Source organism: Cynoglossus semilaevis, chromosome 15 (genome assembly GCF_000523025.1).
Source record: "Cynoglossus semilaevis isolate Cse_v1.0 chromosome 15, Cse_v1.0, whole genome shotgun sequence".
Classification (NCBI taxonomy): Eukaryota; Metazoa; Chordata; class Actinopteri; order Pleuronectiformes; family Cynoglossidae; genus Cynoglossus; species Cynoglossus semilaevis.
In genome coordinates this window covers 8,676,084-8,703,801 of record NC_024321.1, presented here as the reverse complement: position 1 = coordinate 8,703,801, position 27,718 = coordinate 8,676,084, and the positions used below count along the sequence as shown (strand labels likewise).

Below are 27,718 nucleotides of genomic sequence, written 5' to 3'. Positions count from 1 at the left end.
AAGGTAAAGAGGGCTGAAGAGTGTTTGGGACTAAGCCATATGAAAAACTCTCTCTGACACTCTAGGACAAACTTGAAAGTGACTGCTGTTTCTTCTTTTCTGCTTGTGATGCTTGTATGTGCTGCTGTGCTTTGCGCCTGTTTGTTTTGCATTGCTTATGGCTATTAAGAGTAAGTTACTGTGCCTATAATGATATTGCAATTTCTGTTTGACCTTTAATAAAACATAATTGTGATCACCTTGCTGTGTGTACAGTTTTATGTGCCCTTGAAGAAGGATGTTTATTTCTAACAGATTCCTATGAGTTAAAAATGGATGTTGGCCTATGATTCAGATTATATAACAGACATGTCTAAACTCAGGCCCAACAGTCAGCATTGTATTTACACTTAATATTACTATGTATGGCCATCGCCCGGGTAGGTGATAAAAATAGAATTCAGGGGGTTATTCTTGGTGTTTCAGTGGCATTTTGGAAAGGGCTGGTAAATTTAATTTTATAGCTAACCATTTGGCTTAATTTAAATATATGTTGCATTAACTTTATAAATACTTTTGTGTCATCTTATTAAAAATACACTTAAAAGGTCTAAACAATTTACCTGATGGGTTACAAAGCTAATTATTTTAAAAAAATAGATTACCTTAAAGTTTGAAACTAGACTGGAGCTGCACCCAACTCCAGTGTGGTCAGAAGTACCTGTATTCCAATCTAATTAGATTAAGAAAGTTTAGTAGCTTCTGAGCAACACAGTATTTTATATACCTGTGGCAAAAACTGGTAAATGAAAATACCTGTAGCCCTTTTTGTACTGGTGCCATACACGTACGTTTAAACGAAACACAAGTTACAGATGTGCGTATTATTTATTTTCTTGTTTATTACCAACATTTAGTGAAATATAATTTGTTATCTCAAACAGGAGTCACCTCACCACCCTGACTTCCGGTATTATTCGTGTACTTTACTTTTGGAACGGGTGGCCATTGGTTAATAGATTTGTTAATTACGTTCGACGCCTTCGTAGTTCTGATAAATCGCTAAAAAGCCAAAGTCTGAAGATTTTAGAGGCGCTGTCTGTGCATTTTCAGCTGCAGCGTTAACATCTTTATTTTGAAAACCATCTAACCGGAATTGGTGTTGTGGTTAGCGGAAGCCACACTTTTAGCTTCAGGAAACCCGCTGGCAGGAAAAACCTTTCTTTCTGTACTGAATCTGGTCAACACCAAAACCGACACAAGCCGAAACGGAAACGAATTCCACCTAATGGACCCTCGGTTCAAGACGGTGTCCCGCGGGGGTGTCTGTCGGTAGCAAGTCTGGGTGCGGAAGCTCCGGGCAGGAACCAGAACCAGGCCCGGGCGGACACAGGCGGCACTGTGTTTTTTTGACGCCGGCGGTTGCTGCTCTGTGCATCATTGTTTGTATGCTGTATTTAGGGTCATTGTAATGTGTTGGCTGTTGTTTGGATTTAGACAGCACGTCTCTGCGGATGGATGTAGAGACTGGAGCATGGAACATAGCGTTAGCTTCATTGAGAGCTAACAGCGGATTTAACAGAGCACAACTTTCAGGAATGAGCTACAGTCTGTGCTTTATTGGATGAAGAGGACTCATTTCACACAGTGTAACCTCTGTCATTCGATCTATTAGCTCCTGTATAAAGGCCTAATGAATGTTTGTGTTTTGAGCACAGTGGTGTAGCTAAAGTCTCTAGCTGCTAACTTTAGTTCAGCCCGTCTCCACCGCCCTAATGAAAGAGTACAAAGTTGTTGTTCTGGGCAGCGGCGGCGTCGGAAAGTCCGCGCTGACCGTCCAGTTTGTCACCGGCACCTTCATCGAGAAATACGACCCGACCATCGAGGACTTCTACCGCAAAGAGATCGAGGTAGACTCGTCCCCCTCCGTGTTGGAGATCCTAGACACGGCAGGAACCGAGCAGTTTGCTTCCATGAGGGATCTGTATATCAAGAACGGTCAGGGATTCATCCTGGTCTACAGCCTGGTTAACCAGCAGTCATTCCAGGTACCTGCGCTTTTAGAAAACCCATATAACAATGAGTATGGTAATGTTGATTTGGAATAAATGCAACATGGCAAGTGGACATAGCTGCTGTTGCCATTTTTTAAACCTGCAGGGGTTGCCCAAAATATTTACCATGAAACTACATTGAACATAATCACTGTCAGAAAGTCGAGTCATGTTCCTCTGCTGGAACACAGCTCCTGTCTGCATTTTTGTTTCCTTTACTATGTTTTGTTAGGGCATAAAACCATAGAGTTTTAAGATCTAAAAAGAACCTATAAAAGTTTTCAGTCAGGTGTTGGCCAAAAGTACTGTGTAGTAAGTGTGTATCCAGAAATGCTGAAATATTTTAGATTATTTCTAGTAGATTCCATTTTTAATTCTCAAACTTTTTTAATTGCTAATTGCTTCTAAGTTTGTCACAATCAACTTTTTTTAAAACTAACCTATTTTGTTTCATTTTCTTTGATGAAAAATTTGATTTACTCAACTTTGAGAATTAACCAAGTTTGTAAACAACATAGAGATACATTTTATATAATATTTTGCTGTTTACTTGCAACCGTAAATACTTAAAATACCATTAAAAGAAAAAAGATGCTGTGGTATCACAGTGTTGTCTCTTATGTTGATGTATTTTTAACATCTAGCAGGTGGTGTGAAACTTTGACTCTCATTGTTTGTTTTCAGGATATCAGGCCAATGCGAGACCAAATAGTGCGAGTGAAGCGTTTTGAGAAGGTGCCATTGATCCTGGTAGGAAATAAAGTGGACCTGGAGTCTGAACGTGAGGTTGCTGGTTCAGACGGGCGAGCTCTGGCTCAAGAGTGGGGCTGCCCTTTTATTGAAACTTCAGCCAAGAGCAAGACCATGGTGGACGAGCTGTTTGCAGAGATTGTGCGGCAGATGAATTATTCCACACTGCCAGAGAAGCAGGAACAGTGCTGCACGGCCTGTGTGGTGCAGTGAGGAACAGGTAAGAGTTGTGCCCTTGATGTATTTGCGACTAACTTTGAAATGATCAAAAAGGAAATGATCAAAAGAAAATCCCTTTGCTAACTTTTCAGTTAATCACTGATTTTTTAAAAAAATGTACCTGCAGTGTCTGTGTAAAAACAGTTTACAGGCTGAGGAGAAATGTGACACGTGGATGACTGTAGCAATTTAGTACAGCGCGACCGAGAGGGGAAAGATTCAGCTGGAAGTGTGAAAGACGAGTGGGTGTTGCTGCAGCTCATTGCAAACAGTTGCTTTAGTTTGTTATCAAACGATTGCAGCGGGTCTGCAGCAGGGAGAACACAACGGTCGAAGCAGTTTAGAGCGGGGGGAGTGAAGAGACCCCACTGAGCAGAGAGTAATGAAGCAGATCAGCAGAAAGAGGAAAATGTAACATCCTGAGAGAGAAATTATGTTCCAAAACAGGAAGTTAGTGTTTGATTCACTTTGAGGTGCTGCCTGCTATGTGTGTGTAGAACATGAAAGTCGACTTTAATCCTGTTAAACAGCTCCATTGTGATCATTTTTGTTCTTCTTTTTGTTCCCTCTTTAGAAATAGATGCCTCATTCGTCTGGATCACCGCAAACAATTTGATAAACCACAGGACAACGTGAATTCAGCCCCTGTGATTAGACCTTACTGCCGTCGGTCAGGTTTCTCACAGTGTTTTCTGACTGTCCATCACAGGACCAGAACATCGCCTGACCAGACAGACGTCAGTCCTATTTTTGATATTATCTTAACTGTTAAAGGACATTTCTGCTGCAACCTTAATGGCCTTTGATGACCCAGGAGGGAGTCGGACACAGACTTGGCCACCTGTGACAATTGTTTTGTTTTCTTTTCATTTTAGTCAGAGGTATCCCAGAAATAATAATTATAATAAGCAAGTGTTGTGTGATGTTGCAGCTTCTTTTTTAAAAGCTGCTGTTATCACTATTATATACTTTGTTCTTACTTGTATTTCGTCTCCTGTTTGGAATTTCACTGAGTATTTGATAATGTTGAAACATTTTAACTTGGCATGCATACTTGGACGAGTTTGCTGCCCTGTGTGAACAATTAGAAATTAACTTCAGGGAGACTGGACTGGAATTCAACTTTGTGAGTTAAACCATCACAGTAACAGCAACAGTCCAGTGTGCTGGCCAGCAGTTCTGGGCAGCAAACCATTTTTACTTTTGCAGCAGCCGAACTCATCTGAAATCCCGCATGCTCACAACTGAAAATGTTCTGCTGCAGTCAGAAGGAAGAGCCACATAACTGTTTTTAGCCTGAATCACGTGAACACAGGTCTTCCATTTTCTGTTTTCTCCCTCAGAGTCCGAGTCTGGGAGAAAATGATGGTGGAAGGACCACAGGAAGCTCACACTGCATATTTGTGTTTGAATTTATGTTGTGTGCCGCTTAAAAACCCAAGAGATGCTGATTTCACTCATGATATAAAAAAGTTCTGGCACCGATAAACTTTGTATTTTTTCTTTTTCTTACAGTGACATATTTATTAAAATAAATGACATGGTATTGGGTAGCCAGTTTTAAACTTTTAACTTTATACTAGTTTTTGTTTTGCTTTTTGTGACTTTTCACAATTAATGATATACTTGGTTTTTGTTTTTTGAAGCTGAGAATTTAACAGAGCCTTAAAGAATTTCTGTTGCACCCTGGTCTCCTGTTTCTTCTTTGTCTCAGTGTTTCATGCTTGACGTGGTTAAAAAATAACCTTAATGCTGGTGGGTTTGGTTGAAGATGTATAAACGCTGCCTTGACGCCAACATCAGCCCCACAAAAGCTTCTTAAAACTCTTTAAAGCTGGATCTTAGTCTTGATTCCAAAAAAGTCCCAATATGCCACTCTTCATATGATTATATGACTAGCAATTTACAGAGATGGAAATGTTCACATGTATAATAACAAAATATAATAAACAGAGACAAATGTGGAACATCTGGGGTAAGAATACATGAACTCAGCCCTGCAGTCAATAATTATTTGGAAAATTCCATGAACTTTGTTGTAATTATTTCATCAATGGAGCCAATAATAGAGATACCAGATGTTCTCATCCACATGACCTCGCTGGTCCGGTGATTAAAAGGTCTACTGGTACACCAGGACTTGATTCAGTCCACGCAGACTTAATGGAGAAAATTACTTTCAGCTTAAATACAAACTGAACATGTAAAAATAAAACTCTGTATCTATCACTACATGCTGTTTTTAATATATAGACAAGTACTGGCCACGTTAGGGTTTCATTAAATTGCACCTCGGACCATTGAGTCAAGTTCCTTTTTACTTTGTTCCACTTTTAGAAGTCTGAGGTTTGGTCATGTACAAAGTGCTTGGTGTGAAAATACCTCCTGTCCGTCCATCTCACAGCGAGCAAATGCTCCTCAGTGGTGAATCCTCATCTGATGTCCTGTGGGCTTGAACCATTTAATAATGTTCTCAGCCACTGGGGCCATTTTAGTGCACAATAAGAGACAAACTTTGATGCCCTGTTCTCTCTGTGCAGCTCTGTCAGCAGATACATGTTCCAGCTATAAGTGAGATTTCACGTTACATACTTTTTTTGCAGTAATTTGCAAAAATGTGCTTTAATGTCAGCTGGACCGACAGGGACTGTTTAAAAAGGACAAGTAATAACTCACTGTTGATTTAACATGTAGACCTGCTGAAAGAAGACGTAATGTGTCGGAGGAAATGACAAACTACTGAATCAGAAAGAGACTTCTGGGGGAAAGGGCCACATGTATTTATTAAAATGACCTGGTTTGAGACAAACCTTAAAAAACAACAACTTTATTTAAATATTAACAATATTTTAGAACAACAATTTCTAAAATAGTCTGTGATTTGTATTACACTTTACTGTATAAACACTTGTATAAATCATCAAAAACCTATTTGGGTTCTATGTAGGACAAAAATAAAGAGTTCTTCTTTTGTAGAATGAGAAGGAAGTATTTTATGCCATTGGCTGTAATTACATGTAACCCCTCCAGTCTTGAACATTTAATTAATTTAAAACTTGATAACACAGGAAAAAGGGCCTCTCAGTGATAGAGTGGTTTGTGCTCCTCCCATACAGACAGAACATCAGTTCACTAGTCGTTCTGTATAATTTCACTGTTACTCTGTCTTCATCCATCTGTCTAACAAAGCAGGATTAGTTAATTGCATACTCCTATGCAACCATATAAATTAATGTTAATGTTAATGGTTGGTTATCAATATTTGACCCTATATTGACCCTATATTTGAGTAGTAGAACATGAATAAAGTTAGAGGTCACATCAAGAATCTTTAAAAACCACAGTAGGCCCCAGAGATGAACTTTAGAAAACGATTGCACTGAATGCAATCCAGTCCAGTCAAATATAACAAATGATGTCTGGCCTACCACAACACCACACAGTCTACAACACTGGACCATGTAAGAAGCAGCCAATCCTGAATCAGGGCACGGTTGGTGACACAATATAAAAACTTTGCATCCCAACAGATAAAAGAGAAAACATTGGAAATAAAGAACAAGGCCAGAGGGAAACTATGGAGACAACCTGGTAATTAAAAGATCAGAAGGTGGAAGAAAAGGACACAAGGAGTAAATGAAATCACGAGACGCAGGTGAATCACACCAGGATGGGCAGACAATCACAAAGACTGAAAACTGAATCAGGAAGTAGAACAAAACAAGGAAATACATAAATGTAACACAAGACACATAACGGGAAGTCGCTGCAGACGAGACACACAAAGAAGGAGAATCTACCAAAAAACAACCATGAAACATAAAACAACCGACCAATAAATCCTTTGAAAATAGTTATACGCCCTAATGTACATTGGGGCTCATCAAAGATTGATAAAGTGTTAATATAATATATATATATATATATATATATAAATAGACATGTTGCTACAATGTATTATTTGTGCTCATGCACAGCTCTGGGTGAATAAAATAGTCACAAGATGTGAGGTGGCACATTACAACAAGCTGTTGACTGGTATTTTTCCACTGCTGCAGTCTTATACAGGGTACCATTACACCTCCTGGCCTATAGATGACAGCACAACATTTTACCAGTAAAGTGAGACTTGAGGCGGAAAGGGCAGTGACGTGCAACGTCACTGCGGGATGAAGCCGGTGAGCAGAAGACTGTCAACTGTGTAACAGCAAAACAAACAACAAACTGGCTGAAAAGTGAAAGGTTTCACTTTTACTAAAGTGTAGGTAACACTCCGTTTAGTCTACCGGAAATAGAAAGCAGAGCAGACATGAAGACCGTCTTTGTCACCGTGGGAACCACCAGTTTTGATGAGCTCATTGAAACCGTCACGACATCCGAGACTGTTCAGGTGAAACGTCTTCTTTATCATCATAGATCGTAGATTGTTAAAAGTGTGGAGAATTGTACAGTGTAGTGACGACATTCAGCGCTTCACCCTGCAACCATACTGTACGTTTATTTCGTTATAGTAAAATTAAAAATATAGTAGAAATATTTTCATTGCGACACAACACACAAATGTGACCTTTGCCTTCAACCCACCACCTTAGTGAGAAGGGGGCAGCTCAGCTCAGCGCCCGGGGAGCAGTTTATGGGCACGGTGCCATGCTCAGTGCACCTCAGAGACACCTGGTTGGTGGATTCAAACCTGCGACCTTCCTGACGCAAGTCCGCTTCCTTAACCAACAGGCCACCACTAACAGAAATAGTCGCAGTCATCCATCCATCCACCCATTTTCTTCCGTACCAGCCCCTCGAGTCACAGTCATAATAAATTTATTTTGTTTTGTGTAATATAAATGTACACTAATATAAAATGATGGTCTAAATTAGAATGTTGTCTTAATCAAGAACCACAGTGCAGCCCCACACATACAGTAGTTAGACCTAGTCTCCCAGAAACAACAAATGGATGTGTGAGTCTATGTCCCAATTCACAGTCTGCAGCTGTGATGATGATGAATGAAACTAGTTATTTTAAACTGTGCAGCCTCCAAATTGCGTCCCATTCAAAGTACAGTCATCGTGTACACACTGTGAAATATCTATTAGCAGTAAATTTTATTAATAGCAGCACAGCACTAGGATTTGCATCGGCTGTGGCTGATGTGCGGTACCCCCAGTAGACAGTATTTGCAACCTATTAGGTGGGAAGGAGATATAGACTGTATGAAGTGGGAGCCATCAAATTCATAGTAACATATTTATGTCCACATTCACTTCACACAAACACAATCTGAATCAAAAGGGAAGAGATGAAAAAATAAAAATGAAATAAACATTTAGAAAATACTTTATTTTATTTTTAAATATGTTTTATTGACAGTATATATTTTAAACATAAAGTTAACCCAAGTAAACTGTCTTGTTTGAAGAGCAGAGAGTCTTTTTGTTAAAATGGTTGTTTTCCAACAGAGAGTTAGACCTTGGGGCTGAGACTTGTGACCATGTTTATATTAAACTGTTCTTCCTCACCTCGCAGGCTATAAAGGCACGTGGATATGAGCGTTTGGTTCTTCAGGTTGGAAGAGGATCTGTTCTTCCAGCTGCTGACAGCTGTCCGCACATCACATTGGAGGCCTTTCGATTCAAAGACTCCATAGCAGAGGACGTGAAGCAGGCCGACCTCGTCATTAGTCACGCTGGTGAGAGAATTACAAATGCATCCTTTCTGACCTTCTGTTTTGCTCCAACCAACAAACTTAAAGTAGAAATGCTCAGTGTTGTTTCCATCTAGGGTCACTGCAGACACCAGATGTTTACTAGAACACATTGGTTTTATTTTCCTCTATTCTACGTATGTTGATAATAGTTAAAATGTATAAACAATATTTCGAGTGGAAGACTAATAAGAAATATAAAAATATATAATACTGACTCTGTTCTAATTGTGAATATAATTTTGTTTTTTTTTATTTAGGTGCAGGAAGTTGTCTGGAGGCAATGGGAGCAGGAAAGTCTTTGCTGGTTGTTGTCAATGACAAACTGATGAACAACCATCAACTGGAGTTGGCCCAACGGCTACACCAGGACTCTCACCTCTTGTACTGCACATGCAGGTACAGTATGTGTTTTTTTTCTCACTGCATCACTTCATGAAGAATAGATGGATTTGAAAACAAACTAAACTTTTCTCTCGATCTTCCTATCAGCACTTTGACAGAAACTCTGAGAACCATGGACCTCTCAGTTCTGCAGCCATTTTTACCTGGACAACCAGAGAAGTTTGCAAACTTCCTGGATAATGCCCTTGGTGTTCAATGAGACTCTTTAACTACTGTACTGCAGAACAAATGGATACAACTGGAGATGGTCTACCAAATATTTCTATTTACAATAATGTTTTTTTCCTTATGAAGTGTATGATTATGATAATGTTGTTTATGCTGCTAATGATTCAACCTACAATTGTAAATACAATAAATTAAAATATTTGTTTTCTATTTCTTATGAAGTCCCAATGAACTATTTGTTGTTCATTTCTTCTTGATTATTTCTTTTTAGTTCTTAAGAAGTGACTTGTCTCTTTATTTTGTCTTCTTATCAACCCTTGAAATTAATAGAAATAAAAAAGCTTTCATAGAATTCCAATTCAGATTTTCTACAGTTGAGAGCATATACAAACAATAGTGTTCTTCAGTGAAATATTTATTGTCAGAACAATACTGTAATACTGAAAAATGTGTGCCATTCTGTATCTTACTAAACAATATTATACTACATTATGCAATGCTATGTTACTGTATGCTGATCAAGTAGTTTGGAATGGTTTTAGTTTGACATGTCACAAACTGAAGACCAAGACAATAACAGAAAATCAAACTGTACAAAACATGGGTGAGGGTGTGGTACAACCCTGCAGGGCACACCTCATATCACAACCACACCTAAGATTACGTTACCTACAGTATACTGTGCATTACATAAAATGCATCTATATCAACAGAATAAAACTGTATGAACCATAGGAAATGTGATTCCCAGAGGCACCGTTGAGGTAGCTCTGCAAGACCTTAAATCAGAATGAGTCTGACCCTCTACTAGTGAGCAGTGAATGTGAAATGAACCCATCAGCATGTTATGGATTTGTCTTGACAGAGGCTTTGACAGCTTGCCTTAAACCTGACCATCCAGTTAGTAGTTTTTCATTTCTTTATTTTACAAAATGTCGCTGCTACAGATCGTTAAGTAACTGATGGACTGCGGGCCAAGTTGCTGGAGTAATAAAAAAGTATAGATCATGATGCATATTAATCAAAGTAAATGGTGAATTACCCCCATCCTTTATGAATTAAAATTCACCACCTGTCTGATTTCCATTTATTTATAAGAAGAAGAAGAAAAATTCACATTTGCATAAATATTGCTGAATTGTAATGTCACTCAAGTCTTCTGGTGCATCACAGTGAGGCGATGAGTTCCAGCTCCTACCACAGGGGTAAAATAATGATTAAATGTTCGACCTTGTGGATCACTGGCTTTCTATATGTCCTTTCATCAGACAGTACAGAATGAAACCACCAGTTCTAATTCAAATTCTGACTCTTTTCTGTGGCATTATATATATATATATATGTATATATATATATATGTATATATATATATATGTATATATATATATATGTATATATATATATAGGCCTTTAGTCCTATGCAATCAGCCTGAGCTGTTTATACATCAGTTATGTATTCCCATTTTAATCTTTTCTTTTCTTTTCTTTTTCTGGTTATGTTCACTCTTTTTAACCTATTGCTTAATTCTATTCCAGTTGCACCTGGTATGAACTTTCTGCATCAACATGCTATGTGTTTGTGTTTTTCTCTTTTTGAATTTCTAAAGTCTGACTCGAACCACAAGCTAAATCACATTCGACTAGTCACTTGAATCACCCCTGATATTCTGCTGCGTGGGTTGAACACGTGCACGTAATCTTCACCAAGTCTCACTGTATTACATAGTCGCCACTCTGGCTTGCTTTGATATATATCACATCATGACAGTATTTATTTAGAGAACTTTTTCTATAATTTGCTCCTTATTTTTTTATGTTGGCCTGTTTGCGTGTGTGACATACTTCACTTATCAACTTTTAAACTGCTGCTGTTCAGTAGGTGAGTAATACACCAGCTGACGGCCAACTTCCTTCTCAGGAAAGTCCCTGCTGTTTGTTACTTTAAAAGCTTCTGTGGAAGCCGAGGATTCACGGTGATATGAAACTGAACGAAAGATGGGACTTTCTTTACTTCCCGTCTCAAGCTGTCAAACATTAGTCAATTTGCAGTCTGATTTGGGGATTAGACTGCACAGCTGTTTCACCATCTTGGTCCGATCAAGAAATGTTGTTTTTTTAACCAACAGGTATGAAAACAGAAAACTACATAATGCTATTAAAAGAGGCAGGTTATTAAAAATGCTTAAAAGAAACAGAACTACATTCGATCTGAAGTGTCTGTACGTCCATTAAAAATAAAAAATAAAACTTTTCAATAGCTAAGATTTTAGACACTTTACAGCCATAAAGTATGTTGTTTGATTTACTTTACGCTGGAGTGTTTTGATTCTGCCTGGTTTGTTGCACGGTTCACATGATGTTTGTGCAAACTGCATGCTAATCTAATAGAGATGAACACTGGTCTCGTGTTTCCCACACTGGAGGTTCTCCACACTCGTTTTCTTTTTCAAGTTATTTGTGCATTTTGTTTATTTAATACATTTCTATTGGAGCCACACAGTGGCACAATAGATGTAGATAAATGTGTCAAATGATACAATGATAATGCGACAACAGAATGGTATACAATAACAAATGTGGCTACACATGTCTTTCCACCGTGAACCTGAAAAGAAAAAAGCATACAACTTAATAAATTACAAAAAAGCCGTAACCAAATGATTTACTGTGGATAAAATAAAAGTAAATGTACAAGTTTCCATCTTACATCTTTCTACGTAATTTCTCAAAAATGTTCATGATTTTTTTCTTTTTTGTATTTTACAAAACCAAAAAGTTTCAGGCCATACTTTTTGTTCCTGTGGTCTTCAGAAAAAACAACACACTTCATTATCTGTAACAAAATGTGTTCAGTTTATCAGAAAGAAGTCCTGGAGTTAAATGTAGGCGTAAAAGCAAGAAAAATACCAGAACAGATTCTTGAATGCCAATAACTCAAATAGAAGTCACAACTCCTGCACTGGGACAGAAAAACAAGACGACTTGAACCAACGCAATACCACATTTTCTGGTAAAGAACAAACCCTCCATTCATCTGGAGCAGAATGGACTGAATCAGCCCATACAAACAGCCACAAAACAGAGGGTCCATCAAAGCAGGCTGAATGCAGAGGTCAGTTGTGGACATCACATGGTCAGAGAGACTGTTTCCAGTTCTTGTTATGTGTTTCTCCCAAGGTTCTCTCATTTTTTAAAGTTTGGATCAATCTGGGCAATTATCAGTGATATCAGGTTAAATTTAATTTTTCAGGTTCAGTCACATTTACTCCATATGTTCTACTGCGTTACCAGGAATACTTTACCAGAAATGTATAATGTATTTTTATTGGTTTGACCCCAATTCCCCAATTATACACTTGATGTTTGACTTTGTATTGTAACCCACTGTAACTTTGTGCAGCTATAAAGTTAGAAGGACAGCCTTGTGTATTTGGTAGCTTTCTTAAATGGCCGTCTAAACATGTCAGTCAGTAAGACATTGGCATGGGGTTAAAAACCCTTATGTCAAAAAACAGATTTCCCTATATTTTGATATTTTGACAAAAGACATTTGCTACCAACTATAAAAAGAAGTTATACTGGTTATTAATCAGACATTATTCACATCTGCCTCCTGTCCTTATTGCTAGTCTTACTCAAGAAGGATTACCTCTCTGTGTAAAATATGAAATAGAGCTTGTTGTTTGTCCTGGAGTTACTTAGCATATTTAGAGGAGCGGAATTTTGGGCCTGATGTGACCTTTCCTATCTGCAAAGACTTTGCTGCCAAGAGTGTGCACACACATAAATAACAACTGTGCCTTTTGCAAACAGCCTTTTCTTTAAAGGAGGACTGCAGAGAAAATATTTGCTGTTTATTCAGGTGCTAAAAAAGTAATCCAGACGGTCACTTGGGGTGCAGGTGAAATATTCTATTTCATATGTATACTCACTGCAGGGAAGGTTTTACTTAAACGCTTTGGATGATATGCAATTTTTTGTGAAATCTGATTCAGAAGGTAACTGTTGACTGTAGTTGGTGCTGTTAATATATCAGCAGGCCAGTCAACACATTGGTGGGCCTGCAGTCCAGCAGTGTCTGCAGTTTTGTTAAAATAGCTTGGATTTGATGACTTTGGCAACAGGGATAACTTCTCAAATTTTAAACAACAACAGTGGTTTGAACACCGTTCTTGCCACAGTAAAATTAAATTGAAATTTCCAAAATGTTACTATGTTTTATCTGTAGCAATTTATAAATGTATGATATATACTCAATACATTGATTAAGTAATTGTTATTGTGCCCCTGAATTGTGTGCAGACACCCTGCTCTGCCCCTTCGTTGTTGTTTGCAGATGTTCATTAGCATGTGGTGGATGTGTAACCATATAAACGAGCCCCTACTTTAAGCCCCGCCTCCGCAACTCTGATTGGCTGCACTGTTACCGGAGCTGTCAGCTCTTCCCGAGGCAGCTTTTCTCTGCCCTCAGTCCACAGACTAGTTAACAGACTGTGGCCGGCTGAGCGAAGCAGAGCGGCTACCTCTCTGCTCTTTGTTCGCTGCTGTTGGGAAAGAACCGGAGAGAAGAGTGAGCCGCATCCATGCAATAGCACATTTATTTGGTCCTGGAAAATGATCATCTGTACGAATAAAATGGAGTATTCTCTGAGAACACAGTGCCAGCGAGTCCAGAAACAGGTAGGGTTTAATTCACATAGGAAAAAAATCACTTTATTTTACCACAGCTGAAGCTAACGGCTAATAGAAGAGCTTGCGCAGCCTTCATTCATTTGTCAAAGACAATGTTTTATGTCACCGAAAACAAGCAGAAATTGTGGTTATTGTTTTTTTTTCTTTTTTAGTTTAAACTGACGTATTGGGACAGCAAGTGTCTGAAGTGTGAGGGTGAAGGTTGAAGCAGAACAGTTTTGTCGGCGTCTAAACTTTCACTCGGAGTAAAGAAGCGGAAAGTTGTTATCGAGCTAACGCAGCTAACGGTTTGACCAACAAAGTCGCTGGTATCAGACAATGTTCAGAACGACAAAAAATATTTTTAATAACATGTATCATTCATTTTAGTATTGTGAGCTTAGTTTAGAATAAGAAGCGTTTTAGCTTCCATTAGTAGCTGTTAAAATGTCACGTAAAGCGGGTGCCGTTTTTTTGAATGAGAGCCGCTGACATTAACAACACCATTAACACAATAAACGACTTGACTTGAATAAAAAAACATTATCACTTAAGTCAACCGTTAGTTTTTCCACACTTAACACCACTACAAGCAAAAACAAAAAACAAAACAGTTTCGGATTCTACCATCGTTAATCAAATGATATGATTAAACTACAAACTATATATTAAAGTAAAAAAATCAGTTTTTACTAAACATTTCCCACATTTTGTGACGTATTGGAGGTGTTGTGCAGTGTGTACGAAGGTGGCTGCAGCAGCTATAGGTAAAGATGACATCATCCGAGCAGATATGTGTGTGAAGTAATGCAGCACAGTTTGTTTATTCGAATAATAAAGACAACAGAGATGTCTCTAAACGAAGGACACATACTGTGCCTGAAATCCGCCAGAATCGACTGGGATTACTCCGTGTTTCCCTGCTGCATGTCGGACACTTTTATTGTGCTGTTATTGCTGGCTGAAGTGGACTGCCAATCAAAGTTGTTTTTCTCCTCTGTGGCTGCATTTTCACTGTGTAACGGAAGGGGGGCGCTGTCTCAGGGTGCGCTCCTTTGCATGAGTTGTTTGCTGCAGATTAGGGGCCAGAAATTGAGCAAAACAGGGAGGAATGCGGGTAGCCATGGGATTCAGAGACATGTACTCTGGTTACAAGTCCAATTTTGTGTTTCACCACCACCTCACACTGATTTTGCTGCTCGTATTGACTGTATCTTATTTGGCATTGACTGCTCTGGTGTGTATTTGACACACAGTGGTCTGTGAGTGGTGGTAAACATCCAGTGGCTGCACAGAGGCACATTTGTGTTGTAGCAGAGGGAAAAACAACCGCATAAGTATACAGTAACTTGAAGCAGTTGCTCAATTTAAGCTGCTAAAATACACAGCAAATATTTGTCAGGTGTGTAAACACCATTGAATGTGATCACCTGCTGTGTGGGAATGACATGGGTAATTAATTTTAATCAGAATCAATCATTTTTGTCTTTGTTGGGTCATGGCTTGTAAAAATATGTTATTATGCTTTTGCAAAGTCTTGTTTTGTTCACAACCCAATCACTTTATGGGCCTAAGAGAACCAAGATAACGTTCACAGTTAAGACATATACTGTAGGTTCTATACCAGTAAACTAATCAAGGATTAGTCAACTATTGTATCAAATGCTATCACTGACGGCAGATCAACCATTTCATCTAGTATGTTTTAGTGTATTACAAAATAATGCAGTTCCGATTACTCTGTTCCTTTTTGACAGTGAGCTGTATCTTTAGGTAAATATCTATCTAAATATCTTTAGGTTCAGGACAAAGGAATAAATGATTGCTTTACTTGTTTATTTTTTATGCATTTATTTTATATAAAGACAAATTTATTTTTTGTTCATTTTGATGAATAAGATAGTAGGTACATTCTTCAATGGTGCAGGTGTGGTTCAACTGTGAAAGTGTTGTTATTGTACATTCACTCCTCGAAACCCCTTTGTTCTACCTGCATCCGATGTTTTCTTACTCCGGTCAATCATCTATCAGCAGTATGTGGATTCGGACAGTTGTTTTTCTATGTTGCAGGGTTTTTGTTTTCCTTGTGTTGTGTATGTGCCGTCCTCCTCGCTTCCTGTCCTCCCCACCTTCATGTCTGTCCTCGTTGCAAACCTCTTTTGGTCGCAGCTGGTTTAGGTTGCAGTGCCAGAACCAGCTTGTGTTTCCGTTGATTTTTTTTTTTTTTTCGGTGAAGAGGGGTGTTGTTTGCACATGGACACTGTTGTATGATTCATATGGACCCCCCTCACCTCCAGACTCAATTGGAATGCAGATTAAATGTCCTTCTCCTGTATCTGCTGCCCCTCCATCCCTCCTGCACCCCACCATCACTTACATGCACACACTCTACACACTACATGTGGCATGCATGTCTCGTGTTAACACAGTTACCTTTGATAGACTGGGGACATCATTTTGTTCATTTCTTTGTTTGCCCTCTCTCAGTATTGCCCTTCGTTATTTCCTTTCCTCTTACTGTGCTGTTGTTGTTTTTGTCAGGCAGCTATCAGAGCTGCTCTTTGTCTCCTTTTACCTTTCTTTCCTTCAGTGACGTCACCTCTGTTTTTCATTTCATCTCTGGGTCTTTCTGTAGTCTAATCAATAAACAAATGACCTCTTCTCTGTGGTAAAAAGAGTTATGTTTAGTTTTGAATGTCAAATCAACTACACCTTGCAATTGTGTTCCTATAAAAGCTGGTGTGTGTGTGTTTTTGTTTGTTTTTGCAGTTGGACCATAAATCTGAATTCATCCCAAGGTTTGAATACAGCAGCTCTAATATCAACGTGACCCTCATTCCTTTGTCACCCTCAGGCTTGTGTTTGACTTAGAAATGGCTCTTTTAAAATCACTTCCTGCAGGGCATACAGTACGCAGAACAAATTGGTTTGTGTGAACAAAGCACACTGTTCTTGTGCTTTGTGATGCTGTTAGCATCAATGCAAGGCCAAAGTGCTTTGTTATACCATACACAATCACCTTAATGATGACACAATCTTCACATGGATTTTAACAGCTGATGTAGGCAGACTGAAGGACTGCTTTAACAACACTACTGTTGTCTGCTGCATTAATGGCTTGTTTTCTGGAAATAGAGATGAAGATGTCTGGATAGTTTTTCCAATTAATATATGCTGAATTTGATGTGTAAATATTGCAGGTATTTATTGATTATTTGTCTTATTAAATAGAATTTGTGTGACATTTCATTTTTAGAGACAAGTGACTACAAAATACATTGTTTCAATTCGGAACCAGTCAAAAACTGCTTTTATTTTAAACTGACTATAAACAAGAAAATAGAGGTATTGTAAAGAAAATCATCTCAAATATTAGGTTTGACTAGGCTGCAGTTATGTTTTCTTATGCAATACAATCAGCCTTGGTTAACACTGTTCAATTCATTTCCTGCTAATATTCACAGTAGTTCCTGTTTCATTTTGACTTGGACATTTGATTTTGTTTTATATCAATTTCATAAAATACAATTCTTAAAATCTTTAATCTTGCTAGTGCCAAGTTGTGTCAGTGACAGCTTCACTCTTTTTACTTTTATGATGATATAACAATCAACATAATAATATTGTTCTCTTACTTCAAAATGTTTTTTTTTTTTGTAACTTCACTGAACCACAGAGTGCCACCTGTGTAGGCAGTAGTTCACAAGCTGTGCTCTGCGTGGGCAGGTTGTTATTCAGACTGTATAGAACTCTACTGGTCTAACAGTGTCCATGAAAACTGTATTTAAACAAAGAAGAAACCACAGCTCAGATTCAATGGATCAGTCTGCATATGTTTTTATTGGAATTTTATAGAGGCCTCTGTGTTCTGCCCAATGCATTTTCCTTAAAGAACTCATTATATTTTTAACAGGACAGAGTTATGCCTAATAGTAGAAATACAAAACTTTGACCATAAACATCGGGTGATTGTAGACCAGTTTCCATTATTTTTGAAATGGAATTTGAACAGCTGAAATGTACAGAAAAGCTAAAACAAGTTATGGTAATATGGTAAACTTGCTACTGTCCCTACTTATTGGCATGTAATGACATTCAAATCAGTTTGCCTTTTTAGAAAGGATATTTTCTTGCAGTTGTTTCTTTGTGATAATGACTGCAACCTGACCCCAGATGACTGATGCAATAAAAGTCTGCAACAGCTCACCTTTGCTTATCATAAAACAATTTGTTAGTTGTTGTGTTTTAATTTTTAATTTATTAGTTTAATTACGTCATTTAAATGGTGAAATTTTGACGGCAGTAGTGACAATGGCTACAATTCACAGGGATTTTAAAGGACTTTATTACTTAGCATAAAAACAGTAGTATAGTTCTTAAGAAGGGAATTTACAATTAGAAATGTTGAGGCCATACTTAAGAAGTCCTTTATACCTCCCACAATGTTGGTCAGTAATTATATTTTTTCAACCGTTACATACACTGTTGTCTTATGTCATGTAAAAACTCTTTATTTCCAGAATACTCTAAGGGTGTTGGATCATGCAGTCGTCATATTAGTGAAGTGATAGGAGATTCTGCTCACCTTCACTGAAGGACTCTTGTCTGTGATGTTTCAAACTCCTGAGCTGTTCTTCGCACTAAGAAAATAAAAAAACTTCAAAGCCTTAAAGCTTCCAATGGAAGCCTTGAGTGTGCGGAATCTCAATGACCATTATTTGTAGTAGTAACAACCCATAACGCAGGTTGGGAGTTGATGTTAAGCTTTTTTTCCAGCCACTGATTGAAAACTGAGATGATTGACATTTGATGTCGGTAATAAATCACACTTACAACATGATTTTTGCTTTCTGTATTGCTTTGCAATGCTAACTGGCTAAGTTCTTCTTTGTTGATGGCGCAGTAACCTAGATTTTGCAGAGCAGAATACTAATCAGTCGGTGTTTGCAAAGAGACTTGTGTGACTGCCTTCACACAAGTCTCAATAGCTCTTTGATTGGCAGGCACCTGTGTGCTCGGAGTTCCATCTATACCATTTCCCACATGTTGACAGACATGAGTGGGTCAAGATCTGTGTCTGGGCTCCCACTCCAACCCTTTTACACTTCTATTACTTTCTTTTCATTTTTTGTGGTAAGATTGTATGTAAACTGTGAAGACAAGACGCAGACTTAAGGTTTGTTTTATTTGCAGTGTATGGATATGTCTTGTAAGATAGGAGCATGCACTCTATTTAGGTCAGGAGGTGGAGCCTGTTTGAAACCTTCATCCACTGCAGGGAGAAGTGAAATCTCTCATAGAGCCACCAGCCAGATAAACATGGTGCTGAATGTCAAGGAGCTCTATGGAGCTGAAGGCCCAGTGTTAGCTGTTTGCTTTGACTGTTCGTGACCCACGAGGTGTCCGTGATTCCACTGCACAGTAATAATTCTAAGCAGCAGGCTGTGCTGTTTCTGGCACTCTGACCAACAGTCATATAGTTGAATCTGCAGAGAAACATTTGGCTCTGGTCTCTGCTGCCACTCAGGTTTCACATACAGGGGAACAGTCCTCAGGCATGTGTGTGAGGTTGAGAGGGAACGGCTGTACCAGCGAGGGAAAGTCAGCGTCCCTCTCCAGTGTTGTCTTGGCTTTTGGCACGTCCACCCTGGTCTCAATCACTTTACTGCTGTACAGCTTCCTTCTTTTAAGGCCTCCCCAGCCCAATGTTTACTTCATTTCAATCCACTATGGTCCCTCACTGCATGTACATACACACACACACACAAAACAATGTACTGCTTAAAAGTATTAAAAAAAAACAGTTTTTTAATTTTACTAAGGTTATACAGGTGGACATTTGAGTATCAATTGGTCTTATTTGAGTCAGACTCTGCTTATTAGTTCTAGTTGTTAAAGCAGTAATTGGAAATTTAAATACATGTTAGCCCAAGTAAAATAGTAAATAGACTTAACATTTCTCAGATTTGAAAGAACCAACTACACAAGTATTGGATGGATGGATTCTGCTTGCTCCTCTATTCTGTAGTGCAAATTCAAATGTGTCTAATAATAAAATGTTGTGACTTTATTGGGCTAATTGTAGAGGATCCAGAAAGCATTTTTTTTGCCTTTGCTTTGGCCACTCTTAAATATGTCAGATAAAATGAACTTGCTGTTGGCTATTCAGTTGATTTAAAGAGAATGAAACAAGCACGCGCACACACACCAAAGCACAGGCATTGAAATCTGACCTCATCTTGACTCAGCCTACCTGTTTTGGCTAACAAATGATCACTGTCCTGTTCTTCAAAAAGCTAGTCATGTCTGTGTTACAGGTTTTTAATCCATTACATTCAGTATAAAAGAAGCAGCGTGTAATTATGAGCAGTATTTGGAAGGAAAACTTCTCATTCAGGGGCCACGCCCTGCATTAGTGGTTTCCATTGTACCCTAACATTTAAAAAGGGTGACCTGTTCATATCATGGCAGACTGTAGAGTCACTTTGCATGGGTTTTCTTAGGATAATTTGACTTCTTTCCACAGTGGAAGACGTGCAGATGTGTGTGTGAGTGAGCTGCTGTTTGTCTGTTGGTACTATGATGAATTGGTGACCAGTCCAGGGTGACTCTGCTTTTAACTACTGTCAGCTAGGTTTGGCTACAGCTGACCCCTGACCCTTAACAGGATTAAGCAGTTGAAGATGGATGGATGGATGGAATTCACACCTCATTGTTTTCTGGCATCACGACATGTTGCTGCTCAGCATGAAAAGGCCCAACATTCATTTTAGCCACAATCTGATAAACTGACAACTGACATGTTTACCAGTATTGTTAACATCAAATCTATAAAACAGCAGTTTGTAGATTTAATTAAATCCAGGTAATAATTTCTTCGTAGGTTTACATTTTCTCAGTTGGCATCTCTTTTGCTTTGTCCTGCAGGTGGCGGTAAACGGAGAGAAAGAGCGAGTGTCGCTGCTCTTCATGAAGGCTCTGGTCAGCAGGGGGAGCGTGGACGCCGTGTTCCAACAGATGGCCTCTCACCCTCAGTACTTGGAGAGTTTTCTGCGGACACAGCACTACATCCTGCACATGGACGGTCCCCTGCCGCTGCCGTACCGCCATTACATCGCCATCATGGTCAGTGACCTCACAGTTCCTAATATGCTCTGTCTGCTATTAAATAGACCGAACCAGGAGCAGTTTTCCCTGATTTTTATTTCCCTCTGACCTTTCTTGACTTCCAGGCTGCTGCGCGACACCACTGCACCTACCTAGTGTACTTGCACTCAGCCCAGTTTCTGAGGGTGGGCGGTGACCCACTGTGGTTGCAGGGTTTAGAGGCAGCGCCCCCTCGCCTCCGCCTCCTCGACCACATTAACAAAGTGCTGGCCCACCAACCCTGGCTGAGCTCCTGCTCACACATACAGGTACAGCACAGCAGGACAAAATGTTACCTCTTATTGCTGTCCTGGCAGAAATGGTCTAATTTCATTTTGTATTAGCTCATGAAATAAAGTGTTTTTACTTTTACACACTCTATGAAGAAATACAGTGTTATGCATATCTGTAAGGTGACTGAGGAGGCAGAAAAAAATTCATAACCTACTTTATGGTACATATTAAATATTGAAGGTAACACCGAGATGATAAACTGTTAAGAAGAACATGTTGAATTGTTGAGCTCCGTAATGGGCAGAAGTTTAGCGATTTATTAGTTCTAAAGTTTGTTTCGTGGCCATAGCTTCTTCTTGTTTATCATTTAGTTGCAATGTACCTGCTTTTATTTGTCTCCAGTTGATATGTGATCTAATGTTATTATTCATCTTGTGTTTTACTGTCATTTACTTCACCTACAGTCCCTATTTGCACCTGTTTACTCCTGATTGCTTTTTTAATTAAGTTTTGAATTCATTTACAGAAAATCTTAAACTCTTTGATTTCTAACAAATCATTTTTCTTATAGCTACTTTTGTCTGTGTCAAGATTTAAATTCAAGGACATGTTTAGAAATAAACACATGCCCACATGTTTGTCTAGGGTGTTGTAATACAATACGTGACACCTAAAAGCGACCTGCTTTGCTTCTTTCTGCAGACTCTGCTGAAGTCAGGTGAACAGTGCTGGTCTCTGGCTGAGTTGGTTCAGGCCGTGGTGATTTTGGCTCACTGCCACGCTCTCTGCAGCTTTGTGTTTGGATGTGACACAGACTCAGACTTGGTGTCTCGCTCCAAATCTCCCAACGGTACCCCGCCAACCTACTGCCCCTTTGATGCTGCCAACGGCAACACCAACGTGCCTCAGTCACTTGCCACTCCATCTGAACACATAACACGAAGACGGGTAACAAATCAGCCAAGCATTTTTTTTTTAGTTTATGATCAAAGAACACAGAGAGTGTCTTTCTCAGTGTCCTGAATGTTTTGCTTCTCAAAGATTTGTCATTCTAAGAAACCATTTGCTCTGGTTTCATCAAAGATGCATCCGCACAGAAACTTTCTTGTGGTACAAATATTCTGTGGCTGTGCCACTAGACTCAAATATGTATATGGAGTTAAATAATTTTTCTTACTGTGCTTTATTTGAGACAGTGAAAAAAAAAAGTCTTGGGAAATAATTGAAAATACTCCAAGGTCCAACCAGAAGTCCAAAACCTTTAAATATTTTTGAATGGAATGGAACTCACTCAAGAAGCTTAAAAAATAAGATATTTTTCTGTTGTTTTAAATATCTAATGTATTATTTAAAAGGCTTTTTTTTACTATTTTATGTTATATTATACTGAATATACAGTATTAAAATGGTTAAGAATATAACTGCAGTACGATGTAGTTGTAGTTAGAGTAACAGCAACTGATGCCTTTTTCTTCTTGAATCCACCGTTTGCATTCAAGTTTATCTTCTGTGTCTGCTGTGTTTATCTGGACAGTCTCTAGACTCCAGTTGTGACATGGTTTGTCTTAAAGAGAGGATTCAAAAGTCCCAGGAGGAGCGTGAGAAGAGAGAAGATCGCCTCCAACAGACGCAGACACTCCAGCAAACAGGTAGCACACTTGGCTGCCAAATGAGACGCACAGTTTTAAAGTTCCTGCTCATTTCTGATGGAGGTCTTCACTGTTAAATTTAGTTCAAATGCTGTGAAACTTGAGCTACAACCGCTCCACTGTCCAAGTTATTGAGGTCTCTCTCTCCCTCTATCTCTCTCTCTCTCTCTCCCGTTCCCCATCTCTCCCCCTCTCTCCCTGCTGTCGTCATTTCTTTTTTTAGATTTGGAAGATGAGGAGGAGATGATGTGCTTCGCAGACCCGTCCCGTTTCATTACAGACCCCAACTTCTGCTATCAGGAGTTTGCCCGCAAAGAAGAGGACCACTTCCAAGTATTCAGAGTTCAGGTAAGGACAGCAAACTCATCCTAGAGGCATCAGACGACTCTTGTTGTCAGTAAACGTATGTGCGTGTGTGTGCGTGCGTGCATGCGCGTGTGCCACAGGGAATATTTGTAACCAACTGGTAGATTAGATTAACACTGTGCTAAATTCATGGTCTCTATTTCTGTACCAGGGACCACAAGCTGTCACCTGACTGACCATCTGAATGGTTTACTTCATGGTTTAAAATATCAAACCCTTTTTTTTCTCCACAGATTGCCTCTGTAAAAGAAAATAAACAAAAGTGTTTAAAACAACAAAAAATGTAGAGTTGAAAAAGTAAACCGTCTACTGCAGACTGAATAAGCCTTTGTCTAAACTGACTCCCACCGAGTGTGTGTATCAGATGCCAAGTGGCTCGTGTCCAAATTGAGATATGTTACATTTCTGTCATCAGTCCGCCCCAGGTGCGGCGTCTTGATCAATATTAACATTTTATCACACTTGTTCTGCTTCAAACTTCAAATTAGTTCCTTAAGAGTAAAACAACAACAAGAGAGCCTGGAGGGAGTTACTTGTTTTTCCTCAAGCAATTCAGGCTTAAAAGATTAGTGGAAGTTGTCATACTTCAGGTCATAATTATTTCCTCAGGACAATAATAAAGAAAGTGCCTTAAATGTAATTCTGTTTCCTGTAGGACTACTCATGGGAGGACCACGGCTTCTCCTTAGTGAACAGATTGTATTCAGACATCGGGCACCTCCTTGACGACAGATTCAGACGTGTGACCACACTCCCCTCACTGCACAGCTCTGACCTGAAGAGGGCGATCTGGAATTACATCCACTGTGTGTTGGGAATACGGTGAGTCCCATGTTTCCAACAACAACTGCTTCCTCTGCACCTGTAGTAAAAACTTCTTCACGTTTTGATCTGGCGGTGAGAAATGTGGTTTGTGTTCACAGCTATGACGACTACGACTACAGTGAAGTTAACCACCTGCTGGAGCGGGACCTTAAGTTGTACATCAAGGCTGTGGCCTGTTTTCCAGATTCTACCAAAACACCAGTGTGTCCACTGAGTTGGGCTTTACTTAAAAATTCAGAAAGGGTGAGAAGATTTTAGACTCATGTCTTTGTCTTTGTACAATCTCTAATGCTATCTCTAATGAGTTGTCCTTGGGGTCATTTTGACCCTAAAGTTAAACATTTTCTTCTCCTTATGTAATCAAAGTCTATTTAATTCCAGAATTGTTGTAGAAGGTTAACATTTAGTTGGACTAAAGGTGTATACACTAAACATGCTGTCAGGTCAAACTAGGCTGGTTCATTTTTGACCCCAGAGGACCAACATTTGTTGTATTTTGTAATATTTAGTTTTTTTAAGAAAAGGAGTTTCTTTTAGTGATTGATGATGAAACTTGTAAAAGATTTTTTTTTTCCTCCTCAGATACATGTGAACTTACTGATCATGGAGGCGAGGCTGCAGGCGGAGCTGCTGTACGCTCTCAGAGCCATCACTCAGTATATGATTGCCTAAGTGCTTGAAGACAAACACGTTTTGGAACTGTTCATTGGTACAGAGAGCCAGGGACGTGAGGATAAAGGTGCAGCGTAGGGGGAAGAGAGCAGCACTTTTAAAACGACAGAGCTTGGTGGTGTTTGTGGCTGTGCCTCATGAATCTGCTTCTCTTTCTCTCGGAGTTGATGTATTTGTACCGTAGCGTGCCACAGTCCCTCCCCCGTTTTCTCCCCCCCGATCCTCTCTGAGTGTAGTTCTCCTATCAGACACCCTGGCTCTCAAATGTTATGTGCAATTATTACTAGCGTTGTTTTAATTTTTACATGTGTTTCCAGCTCAGTCCTTGGGAAAAACTGCTCTAAGTTGTAGCAGCTCTGTGTTACACTGGCCAATCCTGTCCTCTTTGGTTCGATCGGTCTCCTTCGTATTAACGATGCTTTCCCAAAAACATGTCTCTGTTCGAGTTGAATGAATGTCAGTGGGAGACCAGGGCTTCTTTTGTTGGTTGGTTTGTTTTTGTTTTTCTTTTGGGGACAATCCTCATCAGTGTTGAAGGACAGTAAAAGGACAGAAGGACGATCATTTTTGCCCCCCCTCCTCCATCCCTCCCCAGCATTTGCTACAAATGCTGGTCAAGAACAAACACCACGGTGACACTGCTGGAACTTTCACATCACTATAGTTTCTTTTAATAAGCACTTTTAAAAAAAAAAACTTTATATATTTATAATGCAAGGTAGCTTGTTAGTGGACAATAGGACGCACGGTGTGTGGGTCCGAAGCCTTTCTTTCTTGTCACTGTACGAAGTTGTAACAATTTTTTTTTAGACAGTTTGTCCTCAAACTTTCAGACTTGTTTTTTTGTGCTCAAGTGACCCAGTGACATTTCCTTCTCATCCAAAATATTTTGACAAATTAGCAGAAGGGTTTTGAGTGAAGACTGACGTTAACACCCGTTAAGAGCGTTTGTACTCAGGTGCTCAGCGGGCCGTTTGCTGCATTGAACTTCAGGCTGAGTCGTTTGCAGAATGATCTTTTTTTTATTGTTTGTACTGAAGAGCATCAGGAATAATCCAATCAGACACTTGAGTTTCAGACCAAAGGTCAATAAACATTTGCAGTGAAGCAATGAACTGGGCGAATGAAACGTGCACAGAAGCTGAACTGAGCTGCTCTGCTCATGGGTTGAAGGGCAGATGTTTTGATGATGATTTGTGCTAAAGCTTTTTTTGCGAGCTGTATCAAAGCTGATTATCAAGTGAAAAATCCACGGTACAGATTGCAGAGCAGAAAAATGTGCAAAGTCTTTTCTTCTTTTTTATTTTTTACAGTTTTTGTAAACAGTTGAGTTTTTGTTTTTTTGTTTTGTGGGTGTGATGGTGAGATTTGTTGTGCTGCAGCCTGGGTTAGACGTAGAGGTGCAACAGACTGTGTAGTGTTAGGCTTTTGGACGTAGAAAAAGAAACAGAAGTGCATATCAGCTTAAGCAAAAACACTGTCGACACGGGTGCCTTCAGGACAAAACTGGAGCGTGCTGAGGTGGAGGGCTGTGAACACCTCCACCTGACAGATGAACAATAACTTGTGGTGTTTCCTGCATGAATGAGAAGTGTGTTTTCTTACGTTGGTCAGCGCGGTTTACTGATCACACACCTTTCCAAACCCCAGCAACTCAGCCAGAGCCTTTGACGCAGATGGATGTTCAAACTGTTCAAGTTTAGCTGATAAAAAAAATGGACAAATAAATTAATATAAAACAACTTAAAAAAAGAACAAAACAAAAGCAAAAAAAATGTTTTTTGAAAATGTGAAAATTGTTTTCTATAAAGATGCCATATAACAATAACTGCAGCCTCCTGTTTTTCCTTTTGCTACAAAATACACAACATGAAAATAATAAGAATTTTGTGAACAATTTTACATTATTACACGTGAAGTAGATTTTGTTTGTTTAAACAGAGTAGTGTCAGTAAGTTATTTTGAAACAAGAAGAAAGGAAATGTGTTTAAAAAGGACACGTTAATGAAAAGTTCGACATCATGGTCGGGGAATTTAAACAAATGTAATATGATATTTATATTGGTAACTAAATTCGAATACCAATATCAAACGATGGTTTGTTAATTTATTCGAACAACGGTTAACCGCAGGCTCTATTAAATTTATGCTGTACTGCTACTGCCATCTAGGGGTAGACTGCGTAGAGTCGTGTAGAAAATACAGTAAAAGAGAGAATTACTGTACGTTTTGATGGTGACTGCTTGACATTATTATTCTTTTTTAAAATCTGATATGCTTCCTTCTTTATAGGTACTCTGTCCCCCTCGACCTCCACTGCCACTGCATTTTGTTCCTGGTGTTCTTTGGGTTACAGGTCTCTCCCTACCTCACTTTCTTACCAGTTTTTGGAATTGTTTTCAACTTAATTCTCTTACCCCGCCAGGCTTATATTTGACATATTGGAAATATTCCACAGCACAGCATCATGTCACAAAAAGTACATGCAATTAAATATAATGATCTACTTACAATTCATAATTTACTTTAATTTTCTTATTTAAAAATTATTTTTTTCTTCCACAGCCATCTGTTGCCATGTAGTGGGAGATTATTTAATTATTCTGCCTTACAGTAAATAAAAAGTTCCAACCAATTAAGAGAAGTTGGATTTTCCATGGCGACACACTGGTTTGGAATCCCTGTAGAATCTCCTGATTGGTGAGTATTAAGCATTATTTCTTTCTATCTTTTCTCAGCTTGCTTTCGCAGATGACACCGCAAACCTTTACTAAGTTATTTTACAGTGAATATTATTATTAAATCAACAGGTTAAAACATGTTTACTAATATGTGGATTAAAGACTCAGACACTAACCCGACTGCAGGGACTCAGACA

General features: G+C 39.0%; 3 protein-coding genes across 3 annotated transcripts; all 3 read left to right on the top strand.

The window, feature by feature from the left end:
• Nucleotides 1-1,080: 1,080 nt before the first annotated feature.
• On the top strand, nt 1,081-4,686 carry rap2c (RAP2C, member of RAS oncogene family). Its single transcript, XM_008326894.3, has 3 exons — nt 1,081-2,027; nt 2,718-3,003; nt 3,577-4,686. Exons 1-2 carry the CDS (start codon nt 1,755-1,757, stop codon nt 2,994-2,996), a joined length of 552 nt encoding a protein of 183 aa, XP_008325116.1. The 5' UTR covers nt 1,081-1,754; the 3' UTR covers nt 2,997-3,003; nt 3,577-4,686.
• Nucleotides 4,687-7,118: 2,432 nt separating this feature from the next.
• On the top strand, nt 7,119-9,494 carry zgc:92907 (ALG13 UDP-N-acetylglucosaminyltransferase subunit). The gene is made up of 4 exons (XM_008326895.3): nt 7,119-7,392; nt 8,527-8,689; nt 8,965-9,103; nt 9,197-9,494. The coding sequence occupies exons 1-4, from the start codon at nt 7,312-7,314 to the stop codon at nt 9,306-9,308; spliced, it is 495 nt and encodes a 164-aa protein (XP_008325117.1). The 5' UTR covers nt 7,119-7,311; the 3' UTR covers nt 9,309-9,494.
• A 4,236-nt stretch (nt 9,495-13,730) lies between these two features.
• sesn4 (sestrin 4) lies at nt 13,731-26,668 on the top strand. The gene is made up of 9 exons (XM_008326896.3): nt 13,731-13,957; nt 20,876-21,073; nt 21,181-21,363; nt 22,031-22,276; nt 22,863-22,977; nt 23,201-23,325; nt 23,999-24,165; nt 24,267-24,411; nt 24,751-26,668. The coding sequence occupies exons 1-9, from the start codon at nt 13,892-13,894 to the stop codon at nt 24,838-24,840; spliced, it is 1,335 nt and encodes a 444-aa protein (XP_008325118.1). The 5' UTR covers nt 13,731-13,891; the 3' UTR covers nt 24,841-26,668.
• Nucleotides 26,669-27,718: the final 1,050 nt, after the last annotated feature.